General features: G+C 32.7%; 1 protein-coding gene across 2 annotated transcripts; it reads right to left on the bottom strand.

The window, feature by feature from the left end:
- Nucleotides 1–6,036: 6,036 nt before the first annotated feature.
- On the bottom strand, nucleotides 6,037–10,847 carry LOC128193850 (asparagine--tRNA ligase, cytoplasmic 2-like). Of its 2 annotated transcripts, none has more exons than XM_052867978.1 (8): nucleotides 10,181–10,847; nucleotides 9,023–9,256; nucleotides 7,766–8,359; nucleotides 7,063–7,248; nucleotides 6,878–6,942; nucleotides 6,645–6,771; nucleotides 6,495–6,553; nucleotides 6,037–6,372 (listed from the first exon to the last, which is right to left on the bottom strand). In XM_052867978.1, the coding sequence occupies exons 1-8, from the start codon at nucleotides 10,631–10,633 to the stop codon at nucleotides 6,189–6,191; spliced, it is 1,902 nt and encodes a 633-aa protein (XP_052723938.1). In that variant the 5' UTR covers nucleotides 10,634–10,847; the 3' UTR covers nucleotides 6,037–6,188. The 2 variants fall into 2 exon arrangements, with proteins under 2 accessions (XP_052723938.1, XP_052723937.1); XM_052867977.1 differs by having other exon boundaries at nucleotides 6,878–6,954; nucleotides 10,181–10,845.
- Nucleotides 10,848–14,449: the final 3,602 nt, after the last annotated feature.

Below are 14,449 nucleotides of genomic sequence, written 5' to 3'. Positions count from 1 at the left end.
TAAGTGATTGTTAATTTTTATGACGTGGGAAAAAAACCAAAAGAATTAAAAGGGGTTATAATTAGTTTTTGCGCTATATATTAATTGGGGTGCGTTGGCCTAATGGTGGAGGTGTTGGTCCTACGTGTGTGGGGACCCTTCAAATTTTGACAGCGACACTCCGAAACTTGTTGGGTTCGGTCCAATTTGGTTAATACTCACGTAGTAGTGACCCACAACCATAAATGATGTTTTTTAAGCTCTTTAGCTTTTGTTTTGAGTTTTTTTTTTAAAAGGCCTAACACGGTGAGAACCATTTAGGCTCATGGGCTAGAGGGTGACATATTTAAGTTTAGTTTAGGTGTATAAATACTAAACCAATGAGGGTTAGTCTCATAATTAAAACCTAGCCACCTTGAGGGAATTTTCAGAGAAAGAGGAAGGTTTTCAGGTTTATCACGCTAAGGTCTAGAAGTTGAAAAGGTTAGAGGTTGAATATCGATAAATGTTTGCTTAGAATAAAGGTAAGGGGAGCTAGCCTTCAATGTTTATGTTTGAGAAATTATGTGTGAGTGCATGTCCTTTTTGTTTGGTGTGTGTGCCGTGAAGGTGATGTTATGAATCATGTGAGTCATGTTAATTGTTTTAACCAAATGTCCACTAGTGCAAAAACAACATATAACGTCACATGTTTAACGTCGAACCACTAAATAGCCAAAGTTAAAAATGACCGGTGATATTTTTGTAAATAAATACAATTATTAAACGTCGTTTATAATTGTAATTCGACGTAAAAGGATATAAAACGTCGAATGTCCTAGCCTTAGACGTTAAAAGGTTAGTGAATTCAATAAAAATTTGAGCGGGAGATTGAAAATTAATTCACTTTATCTTAGCACGCCAACCCTCTTCTCTTCTCAAACTTTTCTCGAACGAAGTTTGACGACCATCACAAGTAATTTTTCTTTCATTTGATACAAATGCATGTTAATTAACTACTTTATGTATGATTTTTGTTTGTTTTAACCGATTATTTTCGTGTTCTAGTCCTTCATAGATGCATTCTTCTTTCTCTCTCACGGGTGACGACACTTTATTCCGATGAACCCACCTTTTGAAGGTTAGTTTTCGTTTTCGTTTTGAAGAACTTATTTGTTGAACTTGTTTGTTGTTTTTTTTTAACTTGTTTATGGTTGTTGTTTGGTTGAACTTGTTTGTCGTTGTTTTTTGGTTGAACTTGTTTGTTGTTGTTTGATTGAACTTGTTTATTATTGGTTATTGTTGTTGATCAAAGTTCATGCTTTATAAAATATCAAAAACTTGAAATTTGTTATTTTTCTACTTTTTAGATCTCGTAGAGTTGTTAAAAAGGATCACAATTAATTAAAACAAATAAAAAAATTGATTAACATCGAATATTGACAAAATTCGACGTTAATTTAACGTCGTTTTTTTAAAATTCGACGTCAATTTAACGTCTCCTGATATGACGTCATTCGCGAATTCGCCATTAAAAGCCCAAAATATTCGACGTTGTACGCGATTTTTGTACTAGTGGTCATTGTGTTGCATATGTTTTGTTGAGTTTTATTCATCCTTGTATTCGTAAATTATTATGAATGATTTTAGGGTTTTTACGTGTTGGATGAACATGAGACATGATTTTTTGTATTATATGATTTTATTGGATTATTGCTTTCCAAGAATGACTTGTGTAGGGGTGGTTTTGGGTTATGTGGGAATGCTATAACGTTAGTATAACATGTGTTATGGGGTTGCCTGGTTATGTATGTGTAATGACATGTTGATATATGCCTAGACTATATTGTTAAAAGACTATGTCGAGTTCTTTAGGGTTATTTTACGTGAGGTTGGTTAGCATGAGGATATGGTGTTTTAGGGATGGTTGACTTATTGTTATAGTTGATTTCCATGCTTCCGATGTTGTTGTAATTATGTATTATGATTGTAATGATGAGTAATTGGTGTGTTTCTGTTTATGTGCCTTATTTTACTATTCTAGGGACAATAGTGTGTGAAATTGGGTTGGCTAGGGTGTTTGGCCAAGTTGGTCGGGCTGATCAAGTTGTGGTTGAGTTGTCTTGGCTGTCTGGTTTAGCTGGCCGTGCTAGCCGAGTTGAGGTCGAGCTGTCTGGCCGAGTTGGTTGGGTTTTTCAGGTCTAGGATGTTTTGGACCTTGGTTTCGAGGTTCTCAAGCTTAGATTTGGACGTTTTTAGGGTCGTTTTGGGGGGTTTTTTATGTTGGTCAACCTCTTGATGAGGTTAGTTGAGCTGTTTTGGGACCTTGGTTTCAAGGTTCTGAAAATTGTTTTTGAGTGTGGTTTAGGTTGGCTTAGGGGTTTTAACACATGGTCAAGCTGTCAATGGTGTTGTTCGAGCTCTTTGAGCACTTTGCCAAGTTTTTCTATGTGAGGCAAAGTTTTGGTGAACTGGTCGTGTGTGGTGAAGTATGAAAGACGACATATAGCGATAATGATAGGTGGTGGTGACATGGTTCATCTAGATAAGAGTTTGAATTAACAATGTGTTTTGAATTGTGAAATGGTTTAATGTTATGAGCTTATACATTATTAGATAATTGTATTATTATAATTGTATTATTATGTGTTTTTGGATGTTGATGTTGTTATCTCACCTTTGCATTTGTGGTAATGGTTTCCACCTGCGATGATCGTATTTATACAAGAGGAGATGATGTTAGAAAGGATATTATTGATGATGCGATGTAGATCGAGAGGCAAGTGGGGAATTATTTTTTAGGTTTTTCAAACTTTATTTCTTTTAAATAAATTATGTTGAGGAATTTTATTAGGACATTTCAAGTTGTCTTGAGATTGTTTATTATTTCCGCGAGTTTTAATTAATTTTACACAACGTAATAAGATTTTTAAATATTTCACTATTTTGTGATGATATCAAAGTTGTATTTGTCTTAATCAAATAATATTCTTTTATTTACACGTGACATTCCTAAATCAGAGTGTTAAAATAAGTATGCTCCATGTATTATAATATTTCTCAAAGATTTAAATAGAAATTCTTTCAAAACAAAATACTTAATCAAACAGAATACAAAATAAACTAACATAAGTAGCTTCCACTATTTACATCCATCTTGGACTATCTCACTGTTGATTCCCCTCACCTCTAGTATCGTCTACTCATATATAACATATAATGATTACAGGTATATAAACCACAACACAACATAGAACAGAGGGTAAGCTAATAGTATTTTATAATATAACATATTATAACATCACAAAGATTAAACAAAAACATCATTCTACACATTTACATGCAATAGGTATTATTAATCAATTATATCTTATAATTCTAACATAACCTACTTTAGACTCAATTTTGGATTTATGCATTAAATAAATACTCATGAAGTCAGATACATATCATGTAATCATGAATAAAGTGTCGTGATTGATCCAAATTCATTAGGTCTCAATCATACATTGACAAAGTAAATTCACTTATAGTCATGCCAGAAAAGGGACCCCTAGCCCTAGATCCCATTATAAGAGCCTCCCTCATCTCTCACTACCTAAATCTCATCCTCTATATGAGTAGGTGAGTCTAGTAGAGTTAAGATGACTTCAAAATGTGGATGTCTCTAATATATCAAATGTTATCTATTAGACAAAATGACTTCAAACATTTCATACATTGTAAGTATTTTGATCTGCTCAGTGTTTCAAATAGATGATTATATTGACAAACACTTACTTCATTCAATATTGTCTTTTAGCGTAACCAATTGCTTAGACGCTACTTTTTATAAGCAATATTTCGTTGAGTATTTGTTTGATAAACTTCAAAACATAGGTTGCTAGAGATTCTATCTCTAGATGATATTGTCTCAACATAACAGAAGGTACATTTGGATCGAGGGAGTGTTCTCATTCTTTATTCAAGTAAAAAACAGTGACAACTCGTTTAAAATGACTCATTAGAAGCCAAAGATACCATTCCATAGATTCATCCATAATTTCACAACTTAGAGATCAATTTAAACATTGAAACTCATATTACTATCCAAATAAAAACACACACATAAAACCAAAAACAACAAATACAAATAAAAATTCACTAATCAAGAGTGTATAAATCATATTATATAAAACAATATTAGTTTCCCTTACCTTTGTTAAACCATTGCCTATGTCATAGTTGCTCCTTTGAGCTCTATTTTTCACAAGATGCTCTTAACTACCTATATAGACATCATATCAAATGTCTAAGCATGTCATTACAATCTAACTAAACAAAGTTTTCCTTTAAACTATTTTGAGTCACATACATGGATTCTAAAACTATGTGTGCCTCAAAATGCTAAACAAACTCAAAAAAATAAAGAAAGAAGTGACCTTGCCCTATTTGATATTTTAATCTATTAGAATTGTAGACCTCTCTATTGTGAATCCACTAGTGGTCTCTAATCGTCAAACAAATGAGTAGATAAACTCAAAAGATTAAAGAGAAGACATATGAAGATCTAAAAAATCTTGTTAGAGATGGTATTTTTAATAAACTCAGTTAATGTTAAATCTATTTGTAGTTGAACATTTTTATGAATAAAATAATTGAGTGTCATTATTAAAATAACTACTACTCTCAAACTATTTTTTAGGTCCTTAAGTTCTCTTTAACAAGAAAAAAAGTTTTTCTTGAAAATCCACCTGTTGGGTAAGAGACAAGGATACACTCTATATTTCTTCTTATAACTTTCACCTAGATTTGTTGGATGAATTACTCTACAACACTCTTATCATACTAAAAACCTTCGACTCTCTCCCCTCATAAGAATTATGAACAAATGTTTCCATAAAGACTTTTAGAAATAAAAAAGGAAAAGAAAAATTAAATATTTTTCACCATAGAACATTTATAAGACACTTATTTTATTTCTTTTAGAAGTGTTTACAAAAAAAAGTTTATCTAGAAAACGAGTTGTATTTAACTAAAGAAGCATGTGGTTAATTCGGTAGAGCTTGTGTACAATTTTACCATACCCGACACATAATCCATTTCAATTTTCAATTCCTCAATAAAGAAAAAAATGTACATGCATTATTAAATAATAATGGAAGTGGCCCAAATAATAAACATAAACGACCATCTCATGGATAATTTGTTCCAACTCTTCATTTTCACTGTGAAAACTTAGACTCGAGGGCTCATTTGGTATTTCAATTGGACATAAAAATGGTCAATCCAGAAAATTTCAATATATGAAAAGATATGAGTCAAATCATATATAAGAAACATATTATCTTAAATAATTTTAAACTTTTAGAATATATAAATATATTTCTTTATAATATGTGTCGTATTTTTATTTTATATGAAACTTTTAACTTTATATTTAAATTTCTCATATATATTTTTTTCAATTTATTTTGTAAGTTTTCCTCATGCGTTTTTTTATATTTATTTTGTAAATTATTTATTCTTTGTATTTTTAGTGCGATTCCCAATTAATATTAATTCTTTCGTTATTATTTAATTAATTCAATATTTGGTGAAAATAGAAGATATTTGTGATATATATTTTAACTTGATCAAGGCACGTTTTTAACGATTATTTTGAAGAAAAGAAAAATAGAAGATTTTATAAATGACACGTAATTTTAATTGGCTATTTAATAAAAATAAAATTCAAGCTTATTTAATTAGTCTACCCAATTAATTATATTTTTTTCTTATTTCTACTATACTTATTTTCTATTTTTAGTCTAAATCAAACAATTCTTAGTTTCACATTTTGTATACACTTTTTTTTTTCTCACAAACACAACACTAAAGTCGAAATCATTTTCTTATTACTAAAATGAAACCTTTTTGTGAGGTAACTTCAATACTCACATTGTATAAACTAGTTCCCTCTGTGAGTAGAATTTTTCATCTGTAAAACTTAAATCTGAGATCTTATTTTTTTTTTTAAAAAAAAGAAAAGAAAATCAAACTGTAGTAAATCAAACAGAAACTAGGAGAATTAATATACAAAGAAGAACTTGACAAGACTTGAGTAAATTTGATTACTTGGACATTCCTTATATACATCAGGCACACACAAATAAACAACTGATATGATAATTGTTGTTACAGAAGCCTCTCTATGCATGAACATTGGAATTTTGATTCCAATAAATGGAACTTGAATGTTCTTAGTTTCATCAGTTGTTGGCTTTGCCATAGCTTCTTGGAAAAGGGATAACATCCCTGACATTAGCAAGGCCAGTTGCAAAGAGAACCATAAGATCAAACCTTAGGGTGAACCCAGAGTTAATCACTGTTCCATTCCTACGAAGGTCTAAGTACCATTCATACTTCTCTCTTTCCAAACCTAATTCATCAATCCTGCCATTCAACACAAAAGAGAAAGAAAAAAGTTTACCAATTTTCAACTCATACATCAACCATTTGGTTGAAAGTTTTCTATTATGAGGACATAAAAGAGAGAAGAATCACACAAGCAGTACCTGGAGCTTATCATGTTAAGACGTTCCTCGTTTTGGCTACCAGAAATTACTGTTCCAAGCTGCAAAAAGTTTTTAAGAACTTCAACACACAAAAATGTGCCAATCTATCAACACATACTGCACTATAGTAGTAGTCACATTTGGACATACCTTTGGGACAATCAAGTCAAATGCAGCAACAGTTCCATCATCATTCTGGCGAACGTAAAATGGCTTAGCTTCTTTTGGATAATTGTATATTATAATCGGATTCTTGAAGATGTCTTCAGCGAGAGAGCTGTCAAGAAACAAATAGAACCATAAGCAACTGATAATGGTGAAGGAAAAACTTCTTCTTAGTTAGAAATCAGAAAATTCAGAATATGATGAAAGTATCAGTATACCTTATATGCTCTGAAGTGAGTACAAAACCAGACTCAAAGTTTGTTTCATATTTCTTATCTTCAGTCTGAGAAGATGACTAGTTAACATTAAAAAGGAAAAAAGTTTAATTTCTCTTTGAAAAGAAAGATCATAATGGTAAAAGTCAAAATGAGATTTGTTTATAGGATTTGGTAGTGTTGCCTACCTTTCTAAGAGCTTCTATAGCTTCATGGTAGGTCAACTTTTTAGGAGAACCTGTTATAATCTGCTTAAGACGATTGGAACAGGTGGTGTCAATTCTTTTACGAACAAACTCCATTTCCTGAGAGCAATTTTCAAGAACCCAGTTGCAGAGGTACTTGAAAAAGTCACTAGCACAGTTCATGGAATCCTGCAAGTAACACAAAGTGCATTCATGCTACTAAATGATACAAAACAAAAAGCCTTCCTATAAAGAAACAAGAATTTACATAGTGTTAATCTGGAACATTTTGGTTCTACTAAAATGGGTAGTGGAACCAAAAGAGAACATAAGAGTATAGAATGTTTCATTCTGTTCTATACATGCATCAAACACTACCTGAAGGAACGTTGAACCAAACTTAAGTAACAATCCTTATGTAACATTGAGTCAAATGTCCTATTGGAGTAGAAATCGGTGATAAAACTCAACTCAACTCACACTTATGAAAGATATGGTTAAGAATCTAAATATAAATTGAAAATCACACATTAAATAGAAATAAGAAAGTCGAATAGTATATAAGAAAAATAAAGCTATGAAAATCAAGTCTTAAAGTTCTTGATTGGAGATAATGTCAATATTTTATATCAGGGTAAAAAATTTACTATGAGGTTGCATAGAAATTAAACTGATGTTGCAAATGCAGATGAACAGAGAGTGATACCTTTAACTCAGAAAAAGCCATTTCCACCTCAACCATCCACATTTCTGCAGCAAGTTTAGCAGAATCTGTTCTATCTACTAGAAATCTAGGTCCAAAAGAGTAGACATTTCCAAGAGCACATGCATAACTCTCCAGATGCAAGCGACCAGAGACAGTCAAATAAGTTTGGAAAGGGAAAAAATCATTTGAAGAGTCTACTTTATCATCCTTAAAAGATGTTCCTAACTTTCTCTTTTCTCTTGCTTCCAATTGTGATGCCAGGTCATTTGTTTTCTTCAGATCCTGAACTGCAGCAGCCAGTGCTTCTCTATTGCTCTCAGTTCTCTGCAAATGCGCAACTATGTTGCTTTTCTCTTTCACAGCTGCCTTCACATGTTCAAGGCTAACACCTTCATTCTCGTAAATAGTCTCCAGTTTCTCCTTCTTCTCTGCTTTCTGATTCTGATCCAAGGTGGTAACCTTAAACATGTTGCTGAATCCTTCTGAGTCTGTGGTCGTTATAGTGGGTACTTGCACATCAATAAATTCATGTTTCTTGAAAAACGTGTGGGTTGCAAAAGAGAGAGCACTACGAATCCGCATCAAAGTTGCCACCTACAACCAGATCAAAGCTAATCTTCTCATCATACAAAACTAACATAAAACACACAATTATCAGTAGAATGCAATCAAGTATCAAGTTCTTAAAATTTATATTCTTGTAGAAGAAGATGCTATATTAATACCAAAAAACACAAAAAGGGTCTTGCTAGTAACACCAATATTGTTACCAAATTTGCTTCTTCAAATCTCATTAATTGCTATCTCAGTTAAGAAAGTATAACCAACTATTAGAATTCATGTCTAACGGTTGGTTCTCAAGTTAATATTTATTGAAGTTCCTAATCGAGAAATATGAAGAAGGAATCAAATGAAAAGTTGATTTGAGAATTACCATTACAACTCAATTAGTTCTTTAGATGTATGGTGTTTGGATATTTGTGAGTCATGAGAAAGTTTCCAAGTCTAAAATATATTGTATGTGAGTTTGCAATTTTGTCCAGAAAAATGGTATAAAATGATTTACAATTGTATGAGATGATTTTCAAAACACCCAATCCTACGGCAAGGTTTACATCAATCTACACACTATAAATTGGTCTAACCTCATCTATTACCGTATCACATGTCAGTTTTCAGAAAATCTGATGTGTTAATATGCAAAAATTCTAGCTGTGTAAAATGAACAAGACACTATAATCCGAAATTGAATTTCACCGTGGTAGTTCGAGGGCGAAAGTGGGAGTAATCTCTCAATGTGTCTAGTGGAATTCGTTTCTTTGATAATGGGTACTTGTCAAAATCAACTGTTCCAATATGAAGAATTTTTTCAGCTTTAAGCTCAATATCATGCTTCCCTTCTGATGTACGTTCTAGCTGACCTTCCACTAATAGACAAGTCCCAGTAGCCATAACCCTGCTTGGGCTTGCTAGAGACGAATCCACAACAACCTGAAAGGTTTTAAACAACAAGAAAACATGAAAAGAATTCAATTAAAACATATACAACAAAAGTGTTTCATGGTTATGAGATTTTGAAAAGTTACTTTGCCACTTTGCTTTTTAAAACGCATGAAAACCATCCATTTGTAACTTTAGTTTAGACACATAAATAAGCCATAAAATTCCCTACTTAATGAATGATTTAACTTCAAATAAGGAAATTTAGGTGTAGAAGTTAAGCATAAAATTCTCTAAATTTTGTTTTTTCTTTTATGTTTTGAGAGTGATGATAAGAAATCAAAGGCCTTCACTTTCAAGGAAGTTATATGCTTCTTTTAATTCCTGATTTTGTTCAATAGGTCTACTTATTTTACGGTAATTTTTGTAAGGAAAAAATGGCTTTCGAACTAAAAATATGCAAAAGAAATATAAATAATTTATAAAAGAAATGAATGATAAAAACAACTATTATACATACTTTGAAAAATTATATCATATTTGTTTTCGAATTTTTTTATTCAGCAAGTCCTTATGTTATGCAAAATCAATACATGAATTCAGACAGACTTTGTTATAGTTTGTATTCATTCTGAAAGCTGCCTTATTTATATGTCAACTATGAATATTTTAAAAAGAATGATTAACTCACATAAATCTAATTAACCCTTTAAAATAAGGTTACACAAAAATAAGTTTTCATTCGACAAACTTTTTAATTCAATTTCAACACAGTGACTCTAACTACATTTTCATCGAATAAAAATTCATAACCAGGTAATTAAAATTGTTAGTTTTTACAATAATGAATTTTGATTATTTGACTACGTACCTAAATATTTTAATCAATGGAGTGTTTGGGTGTGTTCATATTGTTTACTTTCAAAACGCATTATAGGAACAAAAAAAACTTCAGAACCAAACAGAGCATTAAACCTGAAGGCTTTGAACGCATGACCCATCCGTGAGAAGCAAATACACAATAGAAGCTTTTGGAGGCAAAAGCGTTGCATGATTGGGCTCAGTCACAACAGACTCACGTTTCTTGCGCTGCACGTAACCGCTTCCTCCAAATACATCCAATATGCTCCTTATCAAAGGTATCTTCGATTGCAGAATCTCCACACACGACACATCCTTGCCTTTATAATTTTTTACTGCGACATTACTTGCCATAGACGACGACGAAGATGACACAACCGCTTTCTCAACTTCCTTGGCAGATTTTATCCATCCACCAACAGTTACCCGTTGTCCCACCACACTATTTGATCGATCCAGCAAAGTCTTGATTTGGACACGATTCGAATATTGTAACGGTGGGACATCATGCGACGATTCGAGATGAAGAGGAGCTGGAGAAGTTTGTTGGTTTGTTGTTGTTGGCATGGTGGTGAGGAAAGCTTGAGGAGTAAGGATTTGTTTGTTGGTGTGAGTGGAGAAGGGGAAGACATGGTGATGATATAGAGAGAGAAAGATGCTTTGCTTAGAGAAGGTTTTTAGGTTTGAGGGAGAAGGAAAGGGATTGTTTCTATTTCGGAGTTAGACGAGGTTGTGTTGTGTGGTTCTTTTGTTGTGTTGGGTTTTGGGTTTGGTATTCTTTGGTGTTCGGTAATTGGGCGGGAAGTAGTGTATTCTGTTTGCATACGTTTGTAGAGTGCAAAGCAAAATGTCAAATTCTAGTTATGAAGACTTCCACTTACGCGTGAATTATTAAGGAAAAAATATAATAAAAAAGTTGTCTTAAATTTTAATTAAGTATTTGTTTCTTTAAAAATTTAAATACTTTTAATCAAGTTTTTTACTGCAAATTATTGTTATATTGAATGCTTCAATTTTTTTGTTTTTATTTAAGTATTCTATGATTTTATTTTATTTTCAACAGATCTCGTGATCATTATTTTAATTTTTTTTTCTCTAACTTATCCTCTTCATTTTTTTATTCATTTGTTATTAAAGTTGTAGTATTTTTTAGAAAATTTTCTTTTTAATTACTTTTCTATCCTTTACATGACACATTGAATCTTACCAAAATATTCAAAGGAAGAAATGGCAAAGATTTTATTTCAAAAGCATCATCATTTAATTAAAATAAATTACTTATATTATTTTTAAATAATTAAAATATTTAATGCATAAAGTCAATCTAAAGTACATATTTTCTTAAAAGCCTTACAATAGTTTGAAATAGAAAATATTTATCATTTACTTGGTATAAAATAAAATATGATAGAATTTAATGTCTGAACTAGTAGCATTATCTGAAGCAATAGAGCAAATTTTGGCCACCTACTCTTTCTAGCCTTTTACCATAGCAATGCCTATATTCTCCCCTCATATGGTTAATAGTGTAGTGAATCAAAAACTAAAAATCTTCTGCTTTAATTCTCACTATATAGTGAGCAGTGAAACCCATAAAAGGGAAATAAAGTATGAGTAATGATTCATGGACACCTTCATTTATCTACACCTATTATACACTTATTTTTTCTTCCTATCTCCCTCTTCTTATCACATCATATAAACTATAAACTTATAGTTTTTACTCTTGCTAGGTATATATGAAGTGTTTATAGTCTTTTTGGTGCTATGAAAGTGTGCATGAATCATTACTCATTCATAAAATATTGGTCAATGTACAGAAAAAAGAACTCTTGTCAAAAAGACTCACCCAATTGATTTCTTAAAGGAGCAGACATTAACTGTCTGTCATTACAGTATTCTCTTTCATCACTCATGTCATGTGATGAAGAAATTTTTACAGTTCTTTGTGTTGTTCTTTGCAGAGGATTCTGGATTACCAAGAAACCTTGAATTGGAGAGAAATTGATCTTCTTTCCTATGGTGTATTAATATGAAAGTAACTTCTCTAATCAGAACTATTTGCTCTAGTGCTTCCGTCAAAGTAACTTCTCAGTTGACCAGTACTGAGTATAATATGCAACAAGATGTTCGATAAAGATTTACACTTTCTTTAATTACTCCATAATCAGATCCAGTTTCTATCAATATATAACAAGATGCTTCAGTTTATTTCGCAGCAAGATTTACACTTTTTTTAAAAACCTTGCAGCATGTTTTAATTGTTGGGTAAGCGTTAAATGGATGGGGCCCACTTGTTGAATAAGGAAGCCAATGTTCCCTACTTTGTAAAGTTGAGGATTTTGAGGAAAGTGTTTTTCCTTGTCTGCTGAAGCACCGAAAATCTGCACCAATGTTTCTTGGAGTTTAGTTCTTTTATTGGTTATAAAAGGAGAGCAAGATGTGCAAAGAAAAACCAACACCACCGAGAAAGAAGTAGGCATTCTTGCACAAGAGAAGAAAGAGAGGAATATTGTGAGTGTGTGAAAGAGAGAAAGCTAGAGGAGTGTGGTGTGTGTGTACCGTGAAATTCCAGAGAAGAAAAGAGTGGGATTGTATGTTATTTATTGTGTTGAGTTATTGTGAGTTGTGATTATTATGTGCACCACTGTGAGAGTTAAGAGTGATTGTTGTATTTCTGAAAGCTTTTATTTTCAATAAAAGTATATTTGATACCAACATTAATGAACAAATTGGTATCAGAGCTGTGAGAACTTGAGTGTCCGAGAAATAAAAAAAAAGAGTGAGAAATGGCAAACCTTGCAAACAGTGTGTCCCTTCCTCAATTGACAAAGAAAGTCAACTTTGATAATTGGAGTGTGCAGATGAGAGCTCTTCTTGGATCCCAAGACGTATGGGATGTAGTGGAGAGTGGGTACGAAGAACCCACAGACGACGAAGGACAGACGGCTGCCCAACTTGCAGCATTGAAGAAAACGCGTGTGAAGGATAAATCAGCTCTATACATATTGTACCGAGCTGTGGATGAATCTGGCTTTGAGAAGATAGTAAATGCTAAATCTTCAAAAGAAGCGTGGCAGATTCTGGAGAAAGTATACAAAGGTGACAACCGAGTCAAGCAAGTCAGGCTCCAAACTCTCAGAAGCGAGTTTGAAAGTTTGAGAATGGAGGAAAAAGAAAGAGTAACCGAGTATATATCTCGGGTGGAAGCAGTGGCAAATCAAATCTGTAGAAACGGAGAGGAGTTATCAGCCAGTCGGGTTGTGGAGAAAATTCTGAGATCGTTAACAGATGATTTTGAGAGCATTGTGTGTGCCATTGAAGAGTCAAAGGACTTGTCAAAACTCTCGGTTGAAGAGCTTGCAGGATCTTTGGAGGAGCACGAACAACGGAGAAGAAAGTTGTATCAGCCACTTGATCAGGCACTTCAGGCAAAGTTTGATCTGAGGAGAGGAGCTCGGAACACTCAAGGCCGAGGTGATCCTGGAGGAAGAGGCCAAGGACGAAGAGGTCAAGGCCAAAGTGATTATGAAGATGAGGAAGAGCAAACCGGTCGGCAGAATTGGCGTGACCGAGGACAATGGAAAGGCCGAGGAGATCGGTCAAGTGTAGAGTGCTTTAGATGAGGTAAGCACGACCATTATGCATATTGTTACCAATAAGGAGTATTGGTAAATCTTGAAGAAATTTGTTTTGATGATGCTACAAGAAGTTTTAGTTGAAGAAGATATTAGAATTAGTTAAAAGCAATTTGTAGAAATTAAATGTAGTAGGAAATTCTTGTAAACCTTGTAAACTTGCATTTTTAACTGCAATAATCGATTATGGAATGGCAATAATCGATTATCACAAAGTCATACAGGAATAATCGATTATCTCTTCATATAATCGATTATGGAATGGCAATAATTGATTAACATCGAATATTGACAAAATTCGACGTTAATTTAACGTCGTTTTTTTAAAATTCGACGTCAATTTAACGTCTCCTGATATGACGTCATTCGCGAATTCGCCATTAAAAGCCCAAAATATTCGACGTTGTACGCGATTTTTGTACTAGTGGTCATTGTGTTGCATATGTTTTGTTGAGTTTTATTCATCCTTGTATTCGTAAATTATTATGAATGATTTTAGGGTTTTTACGTGTTGGATGAACATGAGACATGATTTTTTGTATTATATGATTTTATTGGATTATTGCTTTCCAAGAATGACTTGTGTAGGGGTGGTTTTGGGTTATGTGGGAATGCTATAACGTTAGTATAACATGTGTTATGGGGTTGCCTGGTTATGTATGTGTAATGACATGTTGATATATGCCTAGACTATATTGTTAAAAGACTATGTCGAGTTCTTTAGGGTTATTTTACGTGAGGTTGG

The sequence above is a fragment of the Vigna angularis genome, chromosome 9 (genome assembly GCF_016808095.1).
Source record: "Vigna angularis cultivar LongXiaoDou No.4 chromosome 9, ASM1680809v1, whole genome shotgun sequence".
Taxonomy (NCBI): Eukaryota; Viridiplantae; Streptophyta; class Magnoliopsida; order Fabales; family Fabaceae; genus Vigna; species Vigna angularis.
Note: the sequence above shows the minus strand (reverse complement) of the source record. Positions and strands in the feature narration are given on the sequence as shown.

Excerpts from the sequence above, each read along its gene's own strand:
- LOC128193850 (XM_052867977.1), bottom strand. The coding sequence starts at position 10,633 with ATGCCAACAACAACAAACCAACAAACTTCTCCAGCTCCTCTTCATCTC. Across the intron at positions 8,360-9,022 it reads TTCGCCCTCGAACTACCACG|GTGGCAACTTTGATGCGGAT; the intron begins GTGAAATTCAAT and ends ATCTGGTTGTAG. Across the intron at positions 6,554-6,644 it reads TTGACTTGATTGTCCCAAAG|CTTGGAACAGTAATTTCTGG; the intron begins GTATGTCCAAAT and ends AACTTTTTGCAG.